The 19,134-nt window shown below is 37.9% G+C and overlaps 1 protein-coding gene across 1 annotated transcript in view; it reads right to left on the bottom strand.

The window, feature by feature from the left end:
- MPHOSPH9 (M-phase phosphoprotein 9) overlaps window positions 1-19,134 on the bottom strand; it is a 51,800-nt gene that overhangs the window by 12,620 nt on the left and 20,046 nt on the right. Inside the window, exons 9-17 of the mRNA XM_075996494.1 lie at window positions 16,108-16,233; window positions 15,481-15,941; window positions 15,032-15,187; window positions 10,768-10,855; window positions 9,003-9,218; window positions 4,732-4,779; window positions 3,824-3,888; window positions 2,241-2,342; window positions 85-219 (exon numbers count right to left, since the gene is read on the bottom strand). Of these exons, the coding sequence (XP_075852609.1) occupies window positions 85-219; window positions 2,241-2,342; window positions 3,824-3,888; window positions 4,732-4,779; window positions 9,003-9,218; window positions 10,768-10,855; window positions 15,032-15,187; window positions 15,481-15,941; window positions 16,108-16,233 (1,397 nt within the window). The remainder of the gene's footprint in view (window positions 1-84; window positions 220-2,240; window positions 2,343-3,823; window positions 3,889-4,731; window positions 4,780-9,002; window positions 9,219-10,767; window positions 10,856-15,031; window positions 15,188-15,480; window positions 15,942-16,107; window positions 16,234-19,134) is intronic.

Here is a 19,134-nt window from a genome sequence, read left to right as displayed (position 1 = left end):
TGGCTTCTTAAATAGTTATAGGCAATTGAAATCTTTAAGAAAATATAACATTCCTATATAAAATCTCTGGCAAAGTCACCTCACCCAGGGACACAGGTTTCCTCCAGCTGGTGATCTACGCTACTGCCCTGGATGTCCAGGGGCTGGCCAGTGAAGATGGAATACTCTGCGCCTGGAATCAGCCACTTGCGCCTGCTGACGTCAGAAGTTGCCAGCGTGCTGTTGAAAAGAGAAACGCCAGGGGAGCTGCAGGGTCCGCTGGAGCTCAGACAGCACGTGTATATAAAACACTCTGCTCCCAAACAGCACTTACATATTGGCACAGTAATTTAAAAACCACAAACAATAATATATTTTAGATACACAAATTCTATTTTATGGTTTTAAGATTCAACCAAACTGTTATTTCAGGTTTCTGTTACTCCTGAATATTCCAGAATCTCAGTCAAGACTCAGAAACTCTGGGCTCTGAACAACCCCCAGCTGCTTCCTACAGTGCTCCACACTCTTGACACCCTGATCGGAGCTAAGGGGAGGGACACGATGCAGGTCTGCCCTTCTGATGGGGAGAAATCCCCACATATTTTGGGGCCACAGAATTCTTCTGCACTGATTGTCACTGTGTTGGTATGAGAGCAGAGAAAAAACACAGTTTGAGTTTTTCCCCTCAAACCCTGAACAGGCACTCAACACTGGTGACTGCTTCAGTTTTCCTCCTGGTTTTCTAGTAGGTCTTTCTTAGGTTCCTTTGCCAACTCCTACATACCCAACAGCAAAACGCTAGAGTTCTTGTCCTGGGCCCACTTCACGCTAAGCACGCTCAATTCCCATCCATCCTGTAGCTTTAAGCACACTCTAAAAGTAGACAACTCCAAAATTTATAACTCCAACTAAAATCTTATTCCTAAGCCCCAAACTCAAGTTTATAATTGCCTATTGATTTCCATTTGGAATCTAAGTGAATCTCTAATATATTCAAGATGGAAATTCTGAGCTCTTCTCTAGTTCAATACATGGTACCTTTAGTTGTTCAAGACAGAAACTAAGGAGTTCATTCCGACACTCCCCCCCTTGTTAACTTGCCATCCAATTTGCAACCATGCTCTGTGGATTCTACCTTCAGAGTCTCTCTCAAATCCTTCCCTGTTGTCCATTTCTGTGGCCACCGCCATGCTGATACCACTTGTCTCCTAGCACTGCAATAGCCTAACTAGGTTCCCTGCTTCCACTCTCCTCTCCTCATGGCAGGTACACGAAGAAAAGTAAAATCCAGACGACATCATTTTTACTACATAAAAACCTTCCAAGGCTTCCCTGTGGACTTACGGTAAAATCCAGACTCTTGACCATGGCTTAGAAAGCTATGTATGATCAACCTGTGATTTCATCTAGGGGGACTTGACCTCTTGCTTTAAGTATTCAGGCCACACCAGCTCCCTTAGCTTCTTCACACATGCCAAGCTCTTTCCTACCTCAGGACCTAGCAAGGCTAAGTCCTCTGCCTGGAACGTCCCCCATTCCTCACGCCCATCCCCCACTTCTACTCCAGCAACTCTGAACACAGTTGGCTCCTCTGCTCATGTGGAAAGGTTAAACTTGGAAAGGTTAAAAAGTACAATTCATTTCTTGCTGATAAATGCCAACGTTATAAAGTTGTAATTTACTTAATATTCTTAATTTATACCAAAATCATAATAAAAACCAGTTCTATTAATAATATGAAGAAAATTTATTCTGTAAAGGTATCATCAAGATAATGCTCTGAGATTTAGCAAAACTAATTCTGAAAGAACTAAAATAACTAAAAAGAAAAGGCACACAACGAAGATCCATCTTCACAGGTCTTTCCATTAACATGGAAATAAAATGTGTGGAATTTCAGGGCTAAAGACCTTTTGAGATATTCTAGCCCAGTGTCCTTGTTTTTACAGATAATAAAACTGAGCTCTAGAAGTAGTAAATGACTTCCCTAAGGTCACACATCTGGGTCGTCAAATAACAAAATACATTCCCAGTTTCCTTACTCCAATTTGATTCTACTATATTTCTTCATTTTGGCAAATGCCTCTGCTAAGTGTGTTTATGATATCCAGTAATTAAATTGTTTTCTTACACATCTAAGGTCTGCAATGACATTTAACCCTGACTTTCTTTCTTATTATTTAGACAGATGAGCTCCTCCTTTTAATAGAAGTGTGCATCTATTTCTAGCTTTTCAGAAATTAAATGGAATAACTTACTTGGCACGAGAGGGTCTCACGTGAGTTTTAGAATTATGACGAAAGCTTAACATATTTTCATGCTCCACTTGTTTGACCTGAGCTTCAAGTTTTGAAATCATTCTGATTCAAAAGCAATATGATAAATTAAGTACATTTCAACAAATTTAAAATGCAGCTCAATTACAAATTATTTAACAGACCCTCCTAGAAAAGGGGTGACAAAGAGTTATCAATTGATAAACCTTTTCCATAATAAAACACAACCATTACACTTTAAAAAGTTGAACAAAATCAGGGAAAACAGAAAAGCAAATACATGAAACTCTACAAAGGAGCATTCCATACACTGAAACTGAAGGAAAAGGTAACAACAAATGGACTTATGTGTAAAAAAATTATATAAATTTGACTACAAATAAAACATACGTAAAATAAAATTCAAGTATCAAATCACATTCTATCATGTTTAATTCTAATATATATGTATTCATGCATACAAAGTATAACAGGTAACCCTCCACTAAAGAGAAGGCAGTCTTAACTTACAAAAGCAGCTATTAATAAAGAAACTTCCTAATTTTTAGAAGGGTCAGAGGCTAAAATATCTCCAACAACTGTCAACCTGAAGGTATTTCATCTAATTTGTGCCATTTTCAGAATAAAAGCCCATTTTCAAGTTTACCAACAGATAACTACTCTGGTCAAGTAATTGTTTTACAGATATCCTGGCTTTCTATTCTTTTATACTTTGTGTATGTATTCATCTTATCTTTCAAATTCAAATTCTTACCTACCCTGATGCAAGGAAGGTTTGAGGGAAAAACAGCTCTAATAAGACTGATGTTTTATTCCAATGTGCTAAGGAAGTTATCACTAGACTTGAATGAATCATAGAAAAGAGTCAGCTTTTCTCTTTTCTATGGGATGTCCTTAGGGCTATAGTAAAATTTCTAAATAAGGGGTATTATATCCAAACATGAATATAAAATATGTTTAAAGCCAATTTAGATTTTTCTAATCATTTGCAATAGGGACCACTTATGACTCAAATTAAGCAAATCATATCACTAATATAATCTCCAAATCAGGTCTTTATGAAAGTGGATGACCACAGTCTTGGTGTGAATGCTGCTTTCTTTTTGGAGCACAAAAATACTTCAGTGAACTAGACTACATCTTAAAGTTCTTTCCGATGGTTACCATTTAGATTTTACCTATGCTGATAAAATATATAATGTCTGGGGAAATGCACACCCCTGATGCACAACCACCAAGATAGTTTAATCACTTAAATATCTTGTTAGAAGCCAGGTGCGGTGGTATCCACTGGTAGTCCCAGCTACTTGGGAGGCTGAGGCTGGAGGTTCACTTGAGGCCAGGAGTTCATGGCCAGCCTGGGCAAAATAGTGAGACCCTGTCTCTTTTTAACAACAAAAAAGGAATTTTGTTTGGCGAAAATCAAATGTACTTCCATGTCAGGGGAAGATTAGGATAAAACTAGTTCTCAAACTGCTTAAAAATCCTTAAGAAAAACTTCCTTTTTTTTTTATCACTTTCAATATACATAAAAAAGTAAGAGGTCATTAGACAATACATTTTACCTTTTCAAATCAGAAATCTGAGTATGTGCATCAAGCAATTTGTTCTCAGTTGTATTTAATGTATCCTATAGAAATAAAGGAAAAATTCAAATAACAGAAGATAAACATTCAGATGAATATTTTTATTTTAAAATACATAAAACAAATCTATGGCTAAACCAGCTAGCTACAAATTATATTCAGCAAGTATGGCATCAACCATAGAGCCAGTACAGATAATTCAAGGAGGAAAAAAAAAGGAGCAAAAGCCTGGACTATACAAGTAGCCTGCTTAACTACAAACAAGCCAGTGTTAAAATGAACATATTTTAATCACAAACATGGCTAAACGCTTGATAGAATGGTAAAACAAATACTTTCAATGATGTGATGTGCTCCTGACCCCTTAGAACTTTCAGCTGCCTAGCTATGCAGGCCTTCTCACCAGCCTTAAATAACCACAACCCTGCATTTTATGCAATAAAAATACTTGTACTACTCACAGCATTATTGTGGTGTTTCACTCAACTCAAATATGTAGTCCCCAAAGAAAGTTTTAAGACTTCAAACATAATCAATAAACTTAAACAATCCCAAAAAAAGCTAATGCTTTGAAAATCAAAACTTTATATTTAAACAGTATTAATTATTTGCATCTATCTGGTACCTTATACTCTTCTAAACAATCTCATCTCAAATGTAATAGCTATTCAATATATGTTTGTTAGAGTAACAAATCTAACATACACATGCATTAAAGGCGGCAGATATTTGAAAATAAGCACACTGAAACAGAAAGGACAAGAAGTCTAGTTCAAATGGCCACAGGGGGTGGAGAAAGGAGGAGGAGGAAGGGTAAGGTCTCTTGATTCCCACTCCAATGTCTTTGCCCCTACATGAAATCTAGAACATGAACAATCATTCATTACCTTTACTCTTCCATGTTCTTTTCCAAGGGACTCATACTCTCCTAAAAGCTACAAGGAAAAACAAAGAATTACACCACAAAATTAAACAGTATTATATCAACTGAGGGACAGTCTACAAAATAACTGTCCATACCTATCAAATGTGCCAATGTCATGAAAGAGAAAGGTTAACACAGAATTGTTAAGTCTGTATAAAGGGAATAGGACAATTCCTGATACTGTTCTTTAAAGTTTTCTGTAAGTTTGAAATTATTTCAAAATAAAAAGTAAAACAAAGTAATTTACTATCAATGCCCTTTAAGTATTTTAAGACTAAAATGTATTTGCATTGATCTATTATGAATTACTGCATAATACTTCTTGCTAAGTTAGTTCTACAGAGTAAAGGTACAATGCCAAAAGTAATATAATTAGGTGATTTATTTTAAAATACATATGTGAGACTTCTGTGTTAAAGACAACAGATTCATCATTGAATTTTCTCCTCTTCCTCCTGAGATTCTCCTAAATTAACAATGAAGAAATCAAAGAGAAAACAGAAGAGGTGAGAGATTCCAATGAAGTTTTAGAAGGTTGAAAAGAGACAAAGTGCCTGAGCAAGGGACAGGAGTTACAACCGCAAGTGCCCAAATAAGGGAATGCTGACAGAAGTAGGCTGATCCCTTCACAACCCTGAGGAGCTCACAACTTGAAACTCAGGTCAGAAGTGGACAGCGTTGGACACAGGGCTGACCACAGGGAACTGGTTGAAATTCTTTAAGTAGTCAGAGCCCAGGATGCTTCCCTACTCCATACAGCTGTGGACTATTCAGGAGACAGTCAGGTGAAAATACACAGGTGAAACCCAAGAATAAGGGCAGAGGGGAAACAAAGAGATAAAGAGAAAATGACTAAGTAAAAGTCTTCAAATCACCAGAGCCTGGCTGGTAGGTCCCATGCAAGAGACTGCAACCATTCTTTGGGAAAACTGAACTCCTCCAGCAAAAAGACCTCTACATATTCACATCTGAAGGTCCCCCAACAAAATGGCTGGTGCGTCACTATGTAAAGATCTATGAATGAAGGCTATCAGGTCCCAGCCACGCACCCAGAGTCTTTCAACAGCTTTTTACCACCTCACTTTTAAACGTGAGCCTGTAGAAGAGCCAACATTTGAAAAACAGCATTCAGTATGAAAGACTTCAAATCCTAAGGAAAGGTTAACCTAAAAGAAATAATGGATTGAAACGAAAGAAACAGTCAAAAGAGAGCCATAACATCAAATAAATAACAACAAAGCAAGACCCAGGCTCTTCAAAAATAATTTTAAAAAAAGGTCCTAAATGTATGAAGCAAAGTTTTATAATTTTAGAAGGCAATATAAAGGAGACACAAAGTAAAAAGCAAGCCACAGGCCAAAAGAAGATAACCACAATACATACAACCATTTCACGTTGATCACACTGGCAAAAATAAAGAGGTTTGGCAATATTAAGCAATGGAAATAATCTAGAAATATAAGAATTCTCATATGCTGCTGTTAGTAAAATAAACTGTTACAACCATTTCAAAGAGCAATTTAGCAACACCTAATGAAGACTGGCAATGCTTATATTCTAGTCAGCCCTGCCCAGGGGCACAAAGCTATCTTCTAATCGGCTCTCTACACCTCAATCTTAACAGCCAACAATCACTGCTATATAGAAAAAGTTCTAACAGTTAAAAAGAAAATCAAAAAGGAAATAAGTGGGAACAGAAGGCAATGCTGGAAACAAAGGTAAATTTTTAAAAATATGATGGCATGCTCTGATAAGGGATGTTGCATCCATGAAACAAGAACAGTATAGAAGTTTAAAAGAACAAAAAAAAGTAAAAAAATGATAGCAAAAAAAAAAAAATTAAAACACAAAGGCTGTAAGATAAAGTTAAAGAAGGCTCTTCCAAAAAGTAGAACAAATCACACCTGTAATCCCAACACTTTGGAAGGCTGAGGAGGGAGATCATTGATGCCAAGAGTTTGAGATCACCTGGGCTGGTCTCCACTCCTATCTCTACAAAAAAACTAAATTAGCAGGGCATGGTGGCATGTACCTATAGTCCCAGAGACTCAAGAAAGCTGAGGCAGGAGGATTCCTTCTTGAGCCCAGGAGTTCAAGGCTGTGGTAAATGATGATTGTGCCACTGCACTCCTGTCTGGATGACAGAGTGAAACCCTGCCCTCAAAAAAAAAACAAAAACAAAAAAACAAAACAAAACACTAGGGAATCAGTCTGAGATCCAAGCTCTATAAGGGATTCCAAAGAGAAAAGAAAAAAAACTAGAAAAGAAAAGTTCTAGAGTAAACAGTCCATCAGGTACCCAGCAAAATAATAAAGCACCAAGGCACATTCATTCACTGTAGAATTGCATAATGCAGAGATAGAGAGATATAGAGGCCGGGCACAGTGGCTCCTGCCTGTAATCCTAGCACTCTGGGAGTGTGTGCCTGTAGTCCCAGCTACTTGGGAGGCTTAGGCAGGAGGATTGCTTGAGCCCACGAGTTTGAGGTTGCTATGAGCTGTGATGACACTACTGCACTGTAGGCTGGGGCAACAGAGTGAGGCTCTGTCTCAAAAAAAAAAAAAGAGGGGTGGGGGGGGGGGTAAAGGCAAGATCCTAAAAGCTTCCAGAGGAAGAGGAAAATTAACAGGTTACAAAGAACAGGTAATCACAATGGCATGGTCCTTCCCAACAGCATCACTGAAAGGTAGATGGCATAAGCAATGATTGAAACTGATTAGAGCAACAATTTAAAGTATTTCCCCACTTAAAATTTTCTACCCAGCTAAATTACCATTTAAGCGTGACTGCAAACTATAAAAGTTTTCAGATATGGAAGGTCTCAAAATTTGTTTCCCATGCATTCTTTTTCTCAGGAGACATACTCCAGCAAAACAAGAAATTAAATCAAGAAACATGAACACAGGATCCACAGAACAATAGATTCAATACAGGAAAGAAGCAAAGAGAATTAATTCCCAGGATGATAGTGAAAGCAAGTCCTAGGATATCTGTGTATCAGACCTAGGGAGCAATCAGTTCAGAAGGAAGCACAAGCATGGCCAGCCTGGCACTGACCTGTAGCCTTCATCAACATGGGAGGCGGGGAGGGTGCTAGGCAGATGGAAAACTAAGCAGATCAAAAAAAACAAGGCAATTATTAACTGTAAGAAAAATAAAAGTTGGAAAAGGAATGTAATCACTGTATATCACAGCTTAGCTTTGAACAATATTTAAGTAGACACAAGAGACACCAAAGACTGATTTAACTCTAAATGATGATGTATATTTCAAATCCAAGACACCACTGACTATAAATCACACCATTATTTTAGGTACTACTAAAAGAAAAAAACCCTAATTAAAATATGACACTATGGTGTAAAGACGCATTCTAATTTCAGAGGTGTTAAAATGTAAGAGAATATGTATCTTAGAATCAATTTAATACATGAATCACATTGGAAGGAGGGCAGAGAAGTGTTTGTATTTGAACAAATGGCATAAGAAAGTCAAATCATGATCTTGCATGGAGGCAGTCAACATATGTCTGAAATTGATGGGAAAAAATGAAAGAGCAATATTAGTATATTATTTAGAAACACAGAGAAAAATGTTAGAAGAAATAGCTAACCGAGCCAAAAGTAATAGCCTCTAGGGGTAGGGGACTACAAGATGAGGTGGGAAAGACTGCTGTTTTTCATCTGAGATTTGACTATTAACCATTTACATGTATTACATTCATAAAAATAAATTTTAAAAACCAAAGGAGCAAGCAGCAAATCTAAAGCTATTAGGGAGAATTTTTCAACAGCCTAAATACTTTCAGATTATTTATGTACCATAATAATCTCAAAAAGGACATTAAAATTTAGGAAAAAATATGTAACCTGAAACCTAATCCAATTTCAATGTCACACAAATCTGAATTTTAAGTAAAATTATATCAAAGTGAAAAAAATCAAATCTGCTCTAAATCTGGTTTATAGCATATTACCATGCCAGGCCCACAGATGTTTAGATAGCTTCAAAGTTGACCTGCTGGACACAGAACAGCAGGGGAGTGGACTTCTTGCTACAAGAAAGACCCAACCAGCTCCATCAGGAGGGTATGTATTTGCAGCTACTGCAAAGTTATGTGAAACTAAAACCTGGAAATAGTCATAGTAGCTTGTAAGAGTACATTATGTAAATATATTCCTTCTAGCCAACCATGATGTTAAGTTGTTAAGTAACAATTATTTGTTACTTACATCTTGAAACATTTTGTTTTCTTGTTTTAGCCTAGCTTCTTTATCATCTGAGAGTTTGTAAGCATTCTCAAATGCTTCTTCTAAATCCTGCAGTCTAGATTTTAGTCGAATGATGGTATTGTCTTTTTCTTTATTACTTGTTCTCATTTCCTCAATTCGTTCCTGCAAAATTTTGGAGGCACTGCTGGCTGCGCTGAACCGTTCTCTCAAGTCATTCTAAAAAATAAAGATAAAATATAATAAATTCTTTTATATGAAAAATAGATGTCGCAAAAGTGGCAAATTATTGGCATTAAAATACAGAAAATATACTAATGGAAATTAACAAATTTAATATTTTGTTATATCCTGGGACAGTCTAGAAGGGATCCCTCTACTGGAATAACAGCTCCAGGTAGAAAGAAAATGACTGAGGCACTATGATTCTAGGACTTGCCTAAGACAGTATCTGCTGTGTATCACTAAGGAAAACATAACCATGGCTATTAGAGAAGTGATTCTGAAAGTAGAGCTGGATTTTATTGTCCAACATTAATATTTAGGGAGGAAAAAAGCATTTCTTACCCTAAGAAAATAGAGAAAATCCAAAAAGCATCCGATACATTAATATTCATTCAACAACCATTTTGGAATACCCATTAGTTGCAAGGCACTAGGGTGCCAGAAATCTAAGATTAACAAGAAAGACAACAGTCCCTAACTTCATAAAGTTTACAGTTTGGAAAGAGATGAAGATAACTAAAACAGCAATGACAGATATATCATGTGAAACAAAATCGGCATTTTCTATCTAAATTCTGTTCATAAGGTTATATGTATCTCATACATATACACACTCATTTTATGATAGCTTTCTCTTGTACATTTTATAAATTAACAGATATTAAAAATTAAACTTACAAACATGGACTTTGAGAAACTGACCCTTAAAAGATTGTTTTACACGAAAAGATTAGGAACAACATGAATAATAAAGATCTTTGTTTGAAAAGAAAAAAAAGTTATGTGAAGAATAAAATGGTAATGGATGAAAAAAAGTAATTTAAGAATAAAAGTTTATGTACTCCTAGTTATATGTGCAAGAAAACTAAAAACATATGCACATAAAATCTAACAAACAAGCATCCACAGCAGTATCATTCACAATACCCAAAAAGTGGAAACAACAACCTTATGAGTGGCTAAACAAAACATGGTCTGCCATACAGTGAAATATGAGTTAACCATAAAAAGGAATGAAGGACTGACACATGCTACAGCATGGACAAACCTTGAGAACATTATGTTAAGTGAAAGCAGCCACAAAGGCTACAAAATGCATGATCCCATTCATATCAACGTCCGGAATAGGCAAATCCACGCAAAGTAGAATTGTTGCCAAGGGCTGGGGGGACAGAGTATGTGGAGGAATGGCTAAGGTGGTGGGTTTCTTTGTGACTAGAGAAAATATTCTACAATTGATTGTGGTGATGGTTGCACAACTCTAAATATACTAAAACCACTGAACTGTACACCCTTTAAAAGGGTGAGTTTTACTGTATGCAAATTATATCCCCATTAAAAAAATGAAGATTTTAAAAAGATAAAATTTGTAGTATCATGAAGCCAGCAGCACTGAAAATATAAACTTAAGGAGACCTTAAGATGACAAGAAACACACAACCAATGTTATCATAAAATTATTAATTTGTCTCTCCAGTTCAGTCAATAAAAAGGCTTTTTAACATTAAGCCACTAGAACCACTACCAAAAAAAGGGTACTTACCACTTCTATTTCCAGTAAGTTATTCTTATTTTCAAGTGTTCTGACACGACCAGTAGCTTCATTCAAAGCATTATCTAATTGGCCACATCTAAAAACCATAAATTTAGTAGTTTCAATTAGAAGATAAAATTAAATACTTTTAATTTTTTAAAGTATTGCATAAATCTGATTTCTGTATATTCCTGTATCACTGAGGAAATTGCATAAATCTGATTTCTATATATTATATAAAACAATTTCTCTAATGTTAGCTAAGACAAATGATGCCATAGATAAATAAATCTGATCCCAATAAATCTGATGATATTATAGTATCTAGAGAAAATAAAAGGCTAAAATAATGATAGGAAAAGATCCTTAAAAATATTGAGTGGAAAAAACCAAGCTATGAACACATATTTGTACACCCATGCTCATAGCAGCACTACTCATAGCAGCTGACAGGTGGAAGCAACCCAAACGTCCAGCAGTTAAACAGGTAAACAGAATGTGGTATATACACACAATGGATTACTGGGTCTTAACAAGGAAGGAAATTCTGACACATGCTAAAACACAGATGAACCTCGAAGAGATTATACTGAGTGAAGTAAACCAGTCACAAAAAAGACTAATCATTCTCTGATTCTACTTATGCGAGTAGTCAAATTCATAGATGAAGAAAAAAATAGAATGCTGGTTTCTAGGGTCTGGAGGAAGAGAATAATGGGGAGTTATTGTTTTATGGGTACAGTTTTACAAGATAAAAAAATACTGGAGGCTGGGCGTGATGGCTCACGCCTGTAATCCTAGCAATCAGGGAGGCCGTGGCGGGCAGACCGCTCAAGGTCAGGAGTTCGAAACCAGCCTGAGCAAGAAGAGCAAGACCCCATCTCTACTATAAATAGAAAGAAATTAAGTGGCCAACTAATATATATAGAAAAAATTAGCTGGGCATGGTGGCGCATGCCTGTAGTCCCAGCTACTCAGGAGGCTGAGGCAGAAGGATCACTTGAGCCCAGAAGTTTGAGGTTGCTGTGAGCTAGGCTGATACCACAGGACTAACTCTAGCCTGGGCAACAAAGCAAGACTCTGTCTCAAAAAAAACTGGAGATGGATGGCGATGATGATTGCACAGTGTGAATATACTTCAGCCACTGAATAGTAAAATGGTTAAAATGACAAATTTTGTTATGTATATTTTACAATTTGAAATTAAAATTTTAAGATATAGAAAATTGCATAAAATAGGTTGATGATAGTTATGAAAATAAACCTTTATCTACGTAGACGCATTATGCTTTCTAGAAAGATGTAAAAAATTAAGTTCGAGATGTTGAGAACAGAGGTTGAGTCAGGAGACCTTTTTTTCTTTTTTTTTTATTTTGAGACAAGGTCTTACTATGTTGCCCAGGCTGGCACCATCATAGCTCACTGTAACCACGAACTTCTGAGCTCAGGTGATCTTCCTTGCCTCAGCCTCCCCAGTAGCTGGGACTACCACAGCATATGCCACTATAGCCAGCTAATTTTTCTATTTTTTGTAGACATGGGGTCTCATTATGTTACTCAAGCTGGTCCCAAACTCCTGGCCTCCCAGAGAGCTGCGATTATAGGCATGAGCCACCGCACCCAGCCCAGAGACTTATTTTTCATACTACATCGTTCCACACTATTTCAAATTTAACATGAGTGTATTATTCTTATAATTAAAGACTTTGTCAAGTTAATTATCACAGGTACTCAAAATAACAAAATACACAGAAGAATTTACGGCAACAATATAAGTGTTATTGGCCCCATTTGCAGTACCAGTGGGATTCTCCAATTTATAATTTTAAGTTGGAAAAAATGGGTGTGCGTGCTGATAACACTGTTTTTTGTCTTGAAGGAATCATTTCCCCAGTTCTAAACGATTGCGACCTTCTCATCTTGTTTCTATTGTCCTCTAACACACAGCTTTTATAATGTAAACCAGATCAAATCCTTTTTGGGAAGTAGGAAAAACTCATGCATTGCTATCATTTGCATGGTAGTTAACATTTACTCTAGCACCCAAGATTGCTACTGTTACTAACTACTACAACACAGCCATTTACTTAAAATCCTGACTTCCAGTTTGCTCCACCTACATTTGCTCATTGCTCTACCCACTCCAGCATTTTCTAGACATAAAAATGTTTTAATTAGCTATCATTTACACTGGGTGCCTTCTTTATAATATCCTGTCTTTAACCTTAAACCAACTGTATTCTTCTTCCAAAATTCTGTTTTCCAACAAGAAGTACCTGTAGTCATCTCTGCCTGCTTTAAAAAAATAAAAATAAATAAAAGAAAAATCAACTTCCCCTAACCTGCTATTTTGCCATCTACGCTTTTCTTTTTGTCTTAAAAAACCTAAACCTGGGCCAGGCACTGTGGCACATGCCTATAAACCTAGCACTTTAGGAAGGTGAGGCAAGAGGATCACATGAGAGACCAGGAGTTAGAGACCAGCCTGAACAATATAGTGAGACCCTGACTTCACAAAAAAACAAAAAAAATTAAGCCAGGCACAGTGGCTCACATCTGAAATCCCAGCACTCTGGGAGGCCAAGGCAGGAGGATCACCTGAGATGAAGTGTTCAAGACCAGCCTGAACAAGTGTGAGACCTCCATCTTTACCAAAATAGAAAACATTAGCCAAGTGTGGTGACACAGACTTGTAGTCCCAGCTACTTGGGAGGCTGGGGTAGGAGGATGGTTTGAGCATAGGAGTGTGAGGCTACAATGAGCTATGATGATGTCACTGCACTCTGACTGGAGTGACAGAGTGAGACTCTATCTCAAAAAAAAAAAAATAGAAAAAAGAAAAAATTAGCCAGGCATGGTGATACATGCCATGCAAGTGTGGGCCTATAGTCTCAGCTACTCAGGAGGCTGAGGCAGGAAGATCACTTGAGCCCAGGAGTTTGAGGTTGTAGTGAGTTAAAATGATGCCACTGCAATCTAGCCTAAGCAAGAAAGCGAGACTCAATCTCCAAAAAAAAAGCCACAATGCAATTTTCAGTCTGTTTAAATCTCACTTAATTGTAAAGTATTTTGGCCGGGCGCTGTGGCTCACGCCTGTAATCCTAGCTCTTGGGAGGCCGAGGCGGGCGGATTGCTCAAGGTCAGGAGTTCAAAACCAGCCTGAGCAAGAGCGAGACCCCGTCTCTACTATAAATAGAAAGAAATTAATTGGCCAACTGATATATATATATAAAAATTAGCCGGGCATGGTGGCGCATGCCTGTAGTCCCAGCTACTCGGGAGGCTGAGGCAGAAGGATCACTCAAGCCCAGGAGATTGAGGTTGCTGTGAGCTAGGCTGACGCCACGGCACTCACTCTAGCCTGGACAACAAAGTGAGACTCTGTCTCAAAAAAAAATAAAAAAAAAATAAAAAAAAAAATTGTAAAGTATTTTGCAAGGACTCTATTACTAATACCAGTAAAAACATCAAATTTTTTTTAACTGATTCTCTCTAAAATAGGTATAAAGCCATTCTTCCCTGCATTTGGGTTTTTTGGGGTTTGTTTTTGATGGTTCTTTTGTTTTTGAGATACAGTCTCACTTCATTACCTGGGCTAGAGTGCAGTGGCATCATCAGAGCTCACTGTAGCCTCAAACTCCTGGGCTCTTTGATCAGTCTGCCTCAACCTCCTGAGTAGCTGGGACTATAGGCCTATACTACCATGCCTGGCAAATTTTTCTATTTTGTTTAGAGATGGGGTCTCATTATACTGTTCAGTCTGGTCTCAAACTCCTAGCCTCAAGTGATCCTCCCACTTGAGCCTCCCAAAATACTAGGATTATAGGCATGAGCTACCACAGGCAGCCTCTATGGGTTTTCTTGAATGGGAGAGTTGTCTCCACACGTTCATGAGAACTATAGTATTTTAAAGTTATGCATGTCTAAGCATAAGAAAAGGTGGAGAACTGTCACAGGACATAAGTTATAGACTTATTAGGGACTCTATAGTGCTAACCCTCCCATAAATGACATTACTTTGCATATATGAAATCTGCTCAACTGTTTCAGTATTTTCCCTATATGAAAAAAATGGCTTTATGTCAGTGTATTATAAGAAATTGGTTCAATCTTTAAAAATAATTACTTAGGCAAACATGTCTTTGCGTTAAAATTTCAAATCCAAAGTACATGTCTTCAAAGTGTCTTATTATTACAATGTAGTATACTTTTGTGGAAATAATATCTTCAGGGTGGAGAAACACTAACTTCACAGCTAAATTTTAAGTTTTACCTGTCTACAAGAATTTGATTGGTTTTTTTCCAGTCTTCAACTGCAGAAATTTCTTTTGCCTCCAGCTTCTGTTTCAAGCTACTTATTTCTGCTTCATAATAAGCTCGAAGATCTGCTATGTGTCGGGCATGCTTTTCCTTCAGATTCTGCCTAATCCTGTTGGTGAGAAATAAAAATTATATATTTTAGTAAAGTATATCCTTTCTATCTATCCCGTAACAGAAACCAAGATCACAATAATTCTAATAAAAAAATAGTGTGTTTCCTTTGCACACCCACAAAATACATAAAAGATAAATACACAAAAAGTTGGCAAGATTTTTATATGCTCTCTTAAAAATGCTATCTCTAAGATTTTATACATTATTGAAATTCAATGAAAATCACTTCATCATTCAGACATCACAGAAAATCTATTTACATTACAAGCTATTCATTGAAATACATACTTGGACAGTATCACAGGGTCTTCCACGGAAGTCAATGAAATGCAGTCTGGGACCCCACCGGCTGTACCTGGAAGCTGGGACGGACTGACAGAGGCTGAAGCTACCATGACAGTGTTTTCTTCATCTACAGTGTTGACGGAGACATCATTACTGGTGATAGTATATACAGAAGGAAACGTGGAGCTGGTCCTGCTTTCGTTTTGGAATGCATGACTTTTCCAGGAGTCCATCAGGGAGGCTTTTGTATTTGTAGGATATTTGGGGAATCCAGATAACTGAGAAGCAACATTACTTGCTTGTGAAAATGAGTCTATGTCAGAGTGACTAGACATACTAGGTTCTAGAACAGAGTCTGGTGAAAAGGATATTCTGTCATCAAGGGCATTCAAAAAGTCATGTGGCTGAATCCCTGAAATCTGCTGATTTGGCTTCATATGTAACGAGTGATCTAGAGTCAGTACCTGGAAACCAGACAGACAACAGTAAGGTCTTTCCCTTAGGACTTGTTTTTTGTCCTTTTTTTTTAAATGAGTAGGCTTTAGGTCTCCTAGAGAAAATAAAGCTTAACAGAAGTTAGAGTCAAGAAGCACCGTTCATTTTCATTCAGCACATTGTTCACAACTTTACCTCTGGAGGATGATTTGGGTTGGAAGCAGGAGTGAGATTCCTCTCAGGTAACTGCTTGTTTTCCCTTTGTTTTTTATGATAAATATCCTTCAGTGATGGTAGCTTCATCTCATTACTAGTATTAGGCTTTAAAATATAAAACAAAATTATTTAAATGGTATTATCAACAATGAAAAAAGTTGACTGGTATCAAAATCACCATAAAAATATTTTTGAGACATTTTAAACAAACTGAAAATCTAGATTGTCAGATTTAACAACTCAACTTTGGAAGTCATTGCCTATTATTAAGAGTCTCCCTCAGAATGAAATCACTTTCCTATCTCCTAAAATGAATATTAAAGGGATAATTTCAACTTAATTATTAATATTTAGCAGCCTATGAAGACTTGTAAAGAATAAAATCATTGGTAGTCTCCCCAACTCAGAATAAAAACCAAGCTTTGAGGTAAGAAAAGACTTCATAATGAATGACTGAGGCAGGATGAGAAAATTCTGGACAAATTAATGTCATGTGACTCTGGAATAAGTATCAAAAGTTCCTCATTGATGTAGTGATAGACATGTTTTTTTTAAAAGAGTTGGCAGGAATAAAGGTGTTAAAAAGATACCCAGGCCAGGCGCGGTGGCTCATGCCTGTAATCCCAGCACTCTGGGAGGCCAAGGCGGGAGGATCGCTCGAGGTCAGGAGTTCGAGACCGGCCTGAGCAAGAGTGAGACCCCGTCTCTACTAAAAAAATAGAAAGAAATTAATTGGCCAACTAAAAATATATATAGAAAAAAATTAGCCGGGCATGGCGGCACATGCCTGTGGTCCCAGCTACTCGGGAGGCTGAGGCAGGAGGATCGCTTGAGCCCAGGAGTTGGAGGTTGCTGTGAGCGAGGCTGATGCCACGGCACTCACTCTAGTCGGGGCAACAAGAGTGAGACTCTGTGTCAAAAAAAAAAAAAGATACCCAATGGAAAATAAGCCCTTTTTTTCATAAGTAAATTAAGAAACTATGACCCTATTTTTTTTTCCAGGCAAGGTCTCACTCTGTTGCCCAGGCTGGAGTACAGTGGTGTGATCATAGCTTACTGCAGACTCAAACTTCCGGGCTCAAGCGATCCTCTTGCCTTGGCCTATGAATAGTTAGGACCACAAGCACATGTCACTACACCCAGCTAACTTTTTAAGAATTATTTTGTAGAGATGGGATCTTGCTATGTTGCTCAGGTTGGTCTCCAACCCTTAGGCTCAAGCAATCCTCCCCTCAGCCCCCCAAAGTGCTGGGATCACAGGTGTGAGCCACAACTTTAATTTCAAAAACTCGAAATCACTGTAATCCTAGCACTCTGGGAGGCCAAGGCGGATAGATCGCTCCAGGTCAGGAGTTCGAAACCAGCCTGAGCAAGAGCGAGACCCCGTTTCCACTAAAAAATAGAAAACAATTAATTGGCCAACTAAAAATATTTAGAAAAAATTAGCCGGGCATGGTGGTGCATGTCTGTAGTCCCAGCCACTCGGGAGGCTGAGGCAGGAGGAATGCTTGAGCCCAGGAGTCTGAGGTTGCTGTGAGCTAGGCTGATGCCACAGCACTCCAACCCAGGCAACAGAGTGAGACTCTGTCTAAAAAAAACAAACAAAAAAACCTCTCAAAATCAGGGCTTTTCTACACTAGAAATGTAAAGAGGTCAAAGCTCCAAACATATATCTTGGGGTTTGCTGGGCACAGTGGCTCATGCCTGTAATCCTAGCACTCTGGAAGGCTGAGGTGGGAAACTTGCTTAAGGTCAGGAGTTTGAGACCAGCCTGAATAAAAATGAGACCCCATCTCTACAAAAAATAGAAAAATTCGCTGGGCTTAGTGGTGTGAGCCTGTAATCCCAGCTACTTGGGAGGGCTGAGGCATGAGGATCATCACTTCAGCCCAGGAGTTTGAGGTTACAGTGATCTACTATTTTGAGGTGGGACATATTGTGAGGTGTGTACAATCAACCCTGGGCCTCAAAGTTAAACTTAACATTGTCTCAAATGATATTATAGATTCAATAAGAAATACACTGAAAGCATTGAAAGAACACATTCATCTTACAGCTTTAAACTTACTTCCCATTCCCAGACCCTATACAGGCTACAGGGCACCATGAATTACTATTTTTTAATAAACCCTATAACTAGCTTATGAATAAGAAACAATTATACTTTTAGTGTGTGAATTAAAGGTATTAATTTGCTAAATCTAAACTCGTAAAATGTACAATTCCCATAATCCTGCTTTGGAATTTTATTCTTTACATCTCAACAAACTATAGAAGCCTTTTCAAGACTTCAAGCTTCTGACAAACAGCAGCACTCTGGCTACAGGGGCAGCCGGGCAGTCCTCGCTTCATTGCTGGGGGTAGAGGGAGGGAGACGTTGAACAGCTGTAGTCATTCTATTTAGAACTCATGGTAATAAAAGGTACCATTTTCCACCATTTTTACGTTTTCTTTTCATATTTTAACTCCTCTGAAGTGAGGATGCCTCTTGTTATTAATAGAAGACAATTATGGAGACTACAATGGAACACCTAAGGGCCAATATTTAAGGGAAGGGTCAGTCAGATGCATTTAGCAACAGTTTCCGTCTGGAAGTCAAAAGTAGGCTAGTTCTACATGATTACTAAGCCAGGTAAAAACTCAGCACCAAGGCCTTTCGTTCTTTTCTCAAGAAATACTGGGCCAGGCACAGTGGGTCACACCTGTAATCCCAGCACTTTGGGAGGCCAAACCAGGAGGATGGCTTGAGGCAAGGAGTTTGAGACTAGCCTGGGCAAAACAGTGAGACCCCCGTCTCTACAAAAATTATTTAGAAAAGTTAGCCAGGCATGGTGGTACACACTTGTAGTCCCAGCTACTCGGGAGGCTGAGGCAGGAGAATCGCTTGAGCCCAGGAGTTGGAAGCTGCAGTGAGCTATGATGATGCCATTGTACTCTAGCCTGGGTGACAGGACAAAACTCTGCCTCAAAAAAGAAAGAAAAGAAAAAGAAATTAATTCAAAAAAT

Source organism: Microcebus murinus, chromosome 22, assembly GCF_040939455.1.
Source record: "Microcebus murinus isolate Inina chromosome 22, M.murinus_Inina_mat1.0, whole genome shotgun sequence".
Lineage (NCBI taxonomy): Eukaryota > Metazoa > Chordata > Mammalia > Primates > Cheirogaleidae > Microcebus > Microcebus murinus.
The sequence above is the reverse complement of the archived record's forward strand: the minus strand, read 5'-3'. Positions and strand labels throughout refer to the sequence as shown.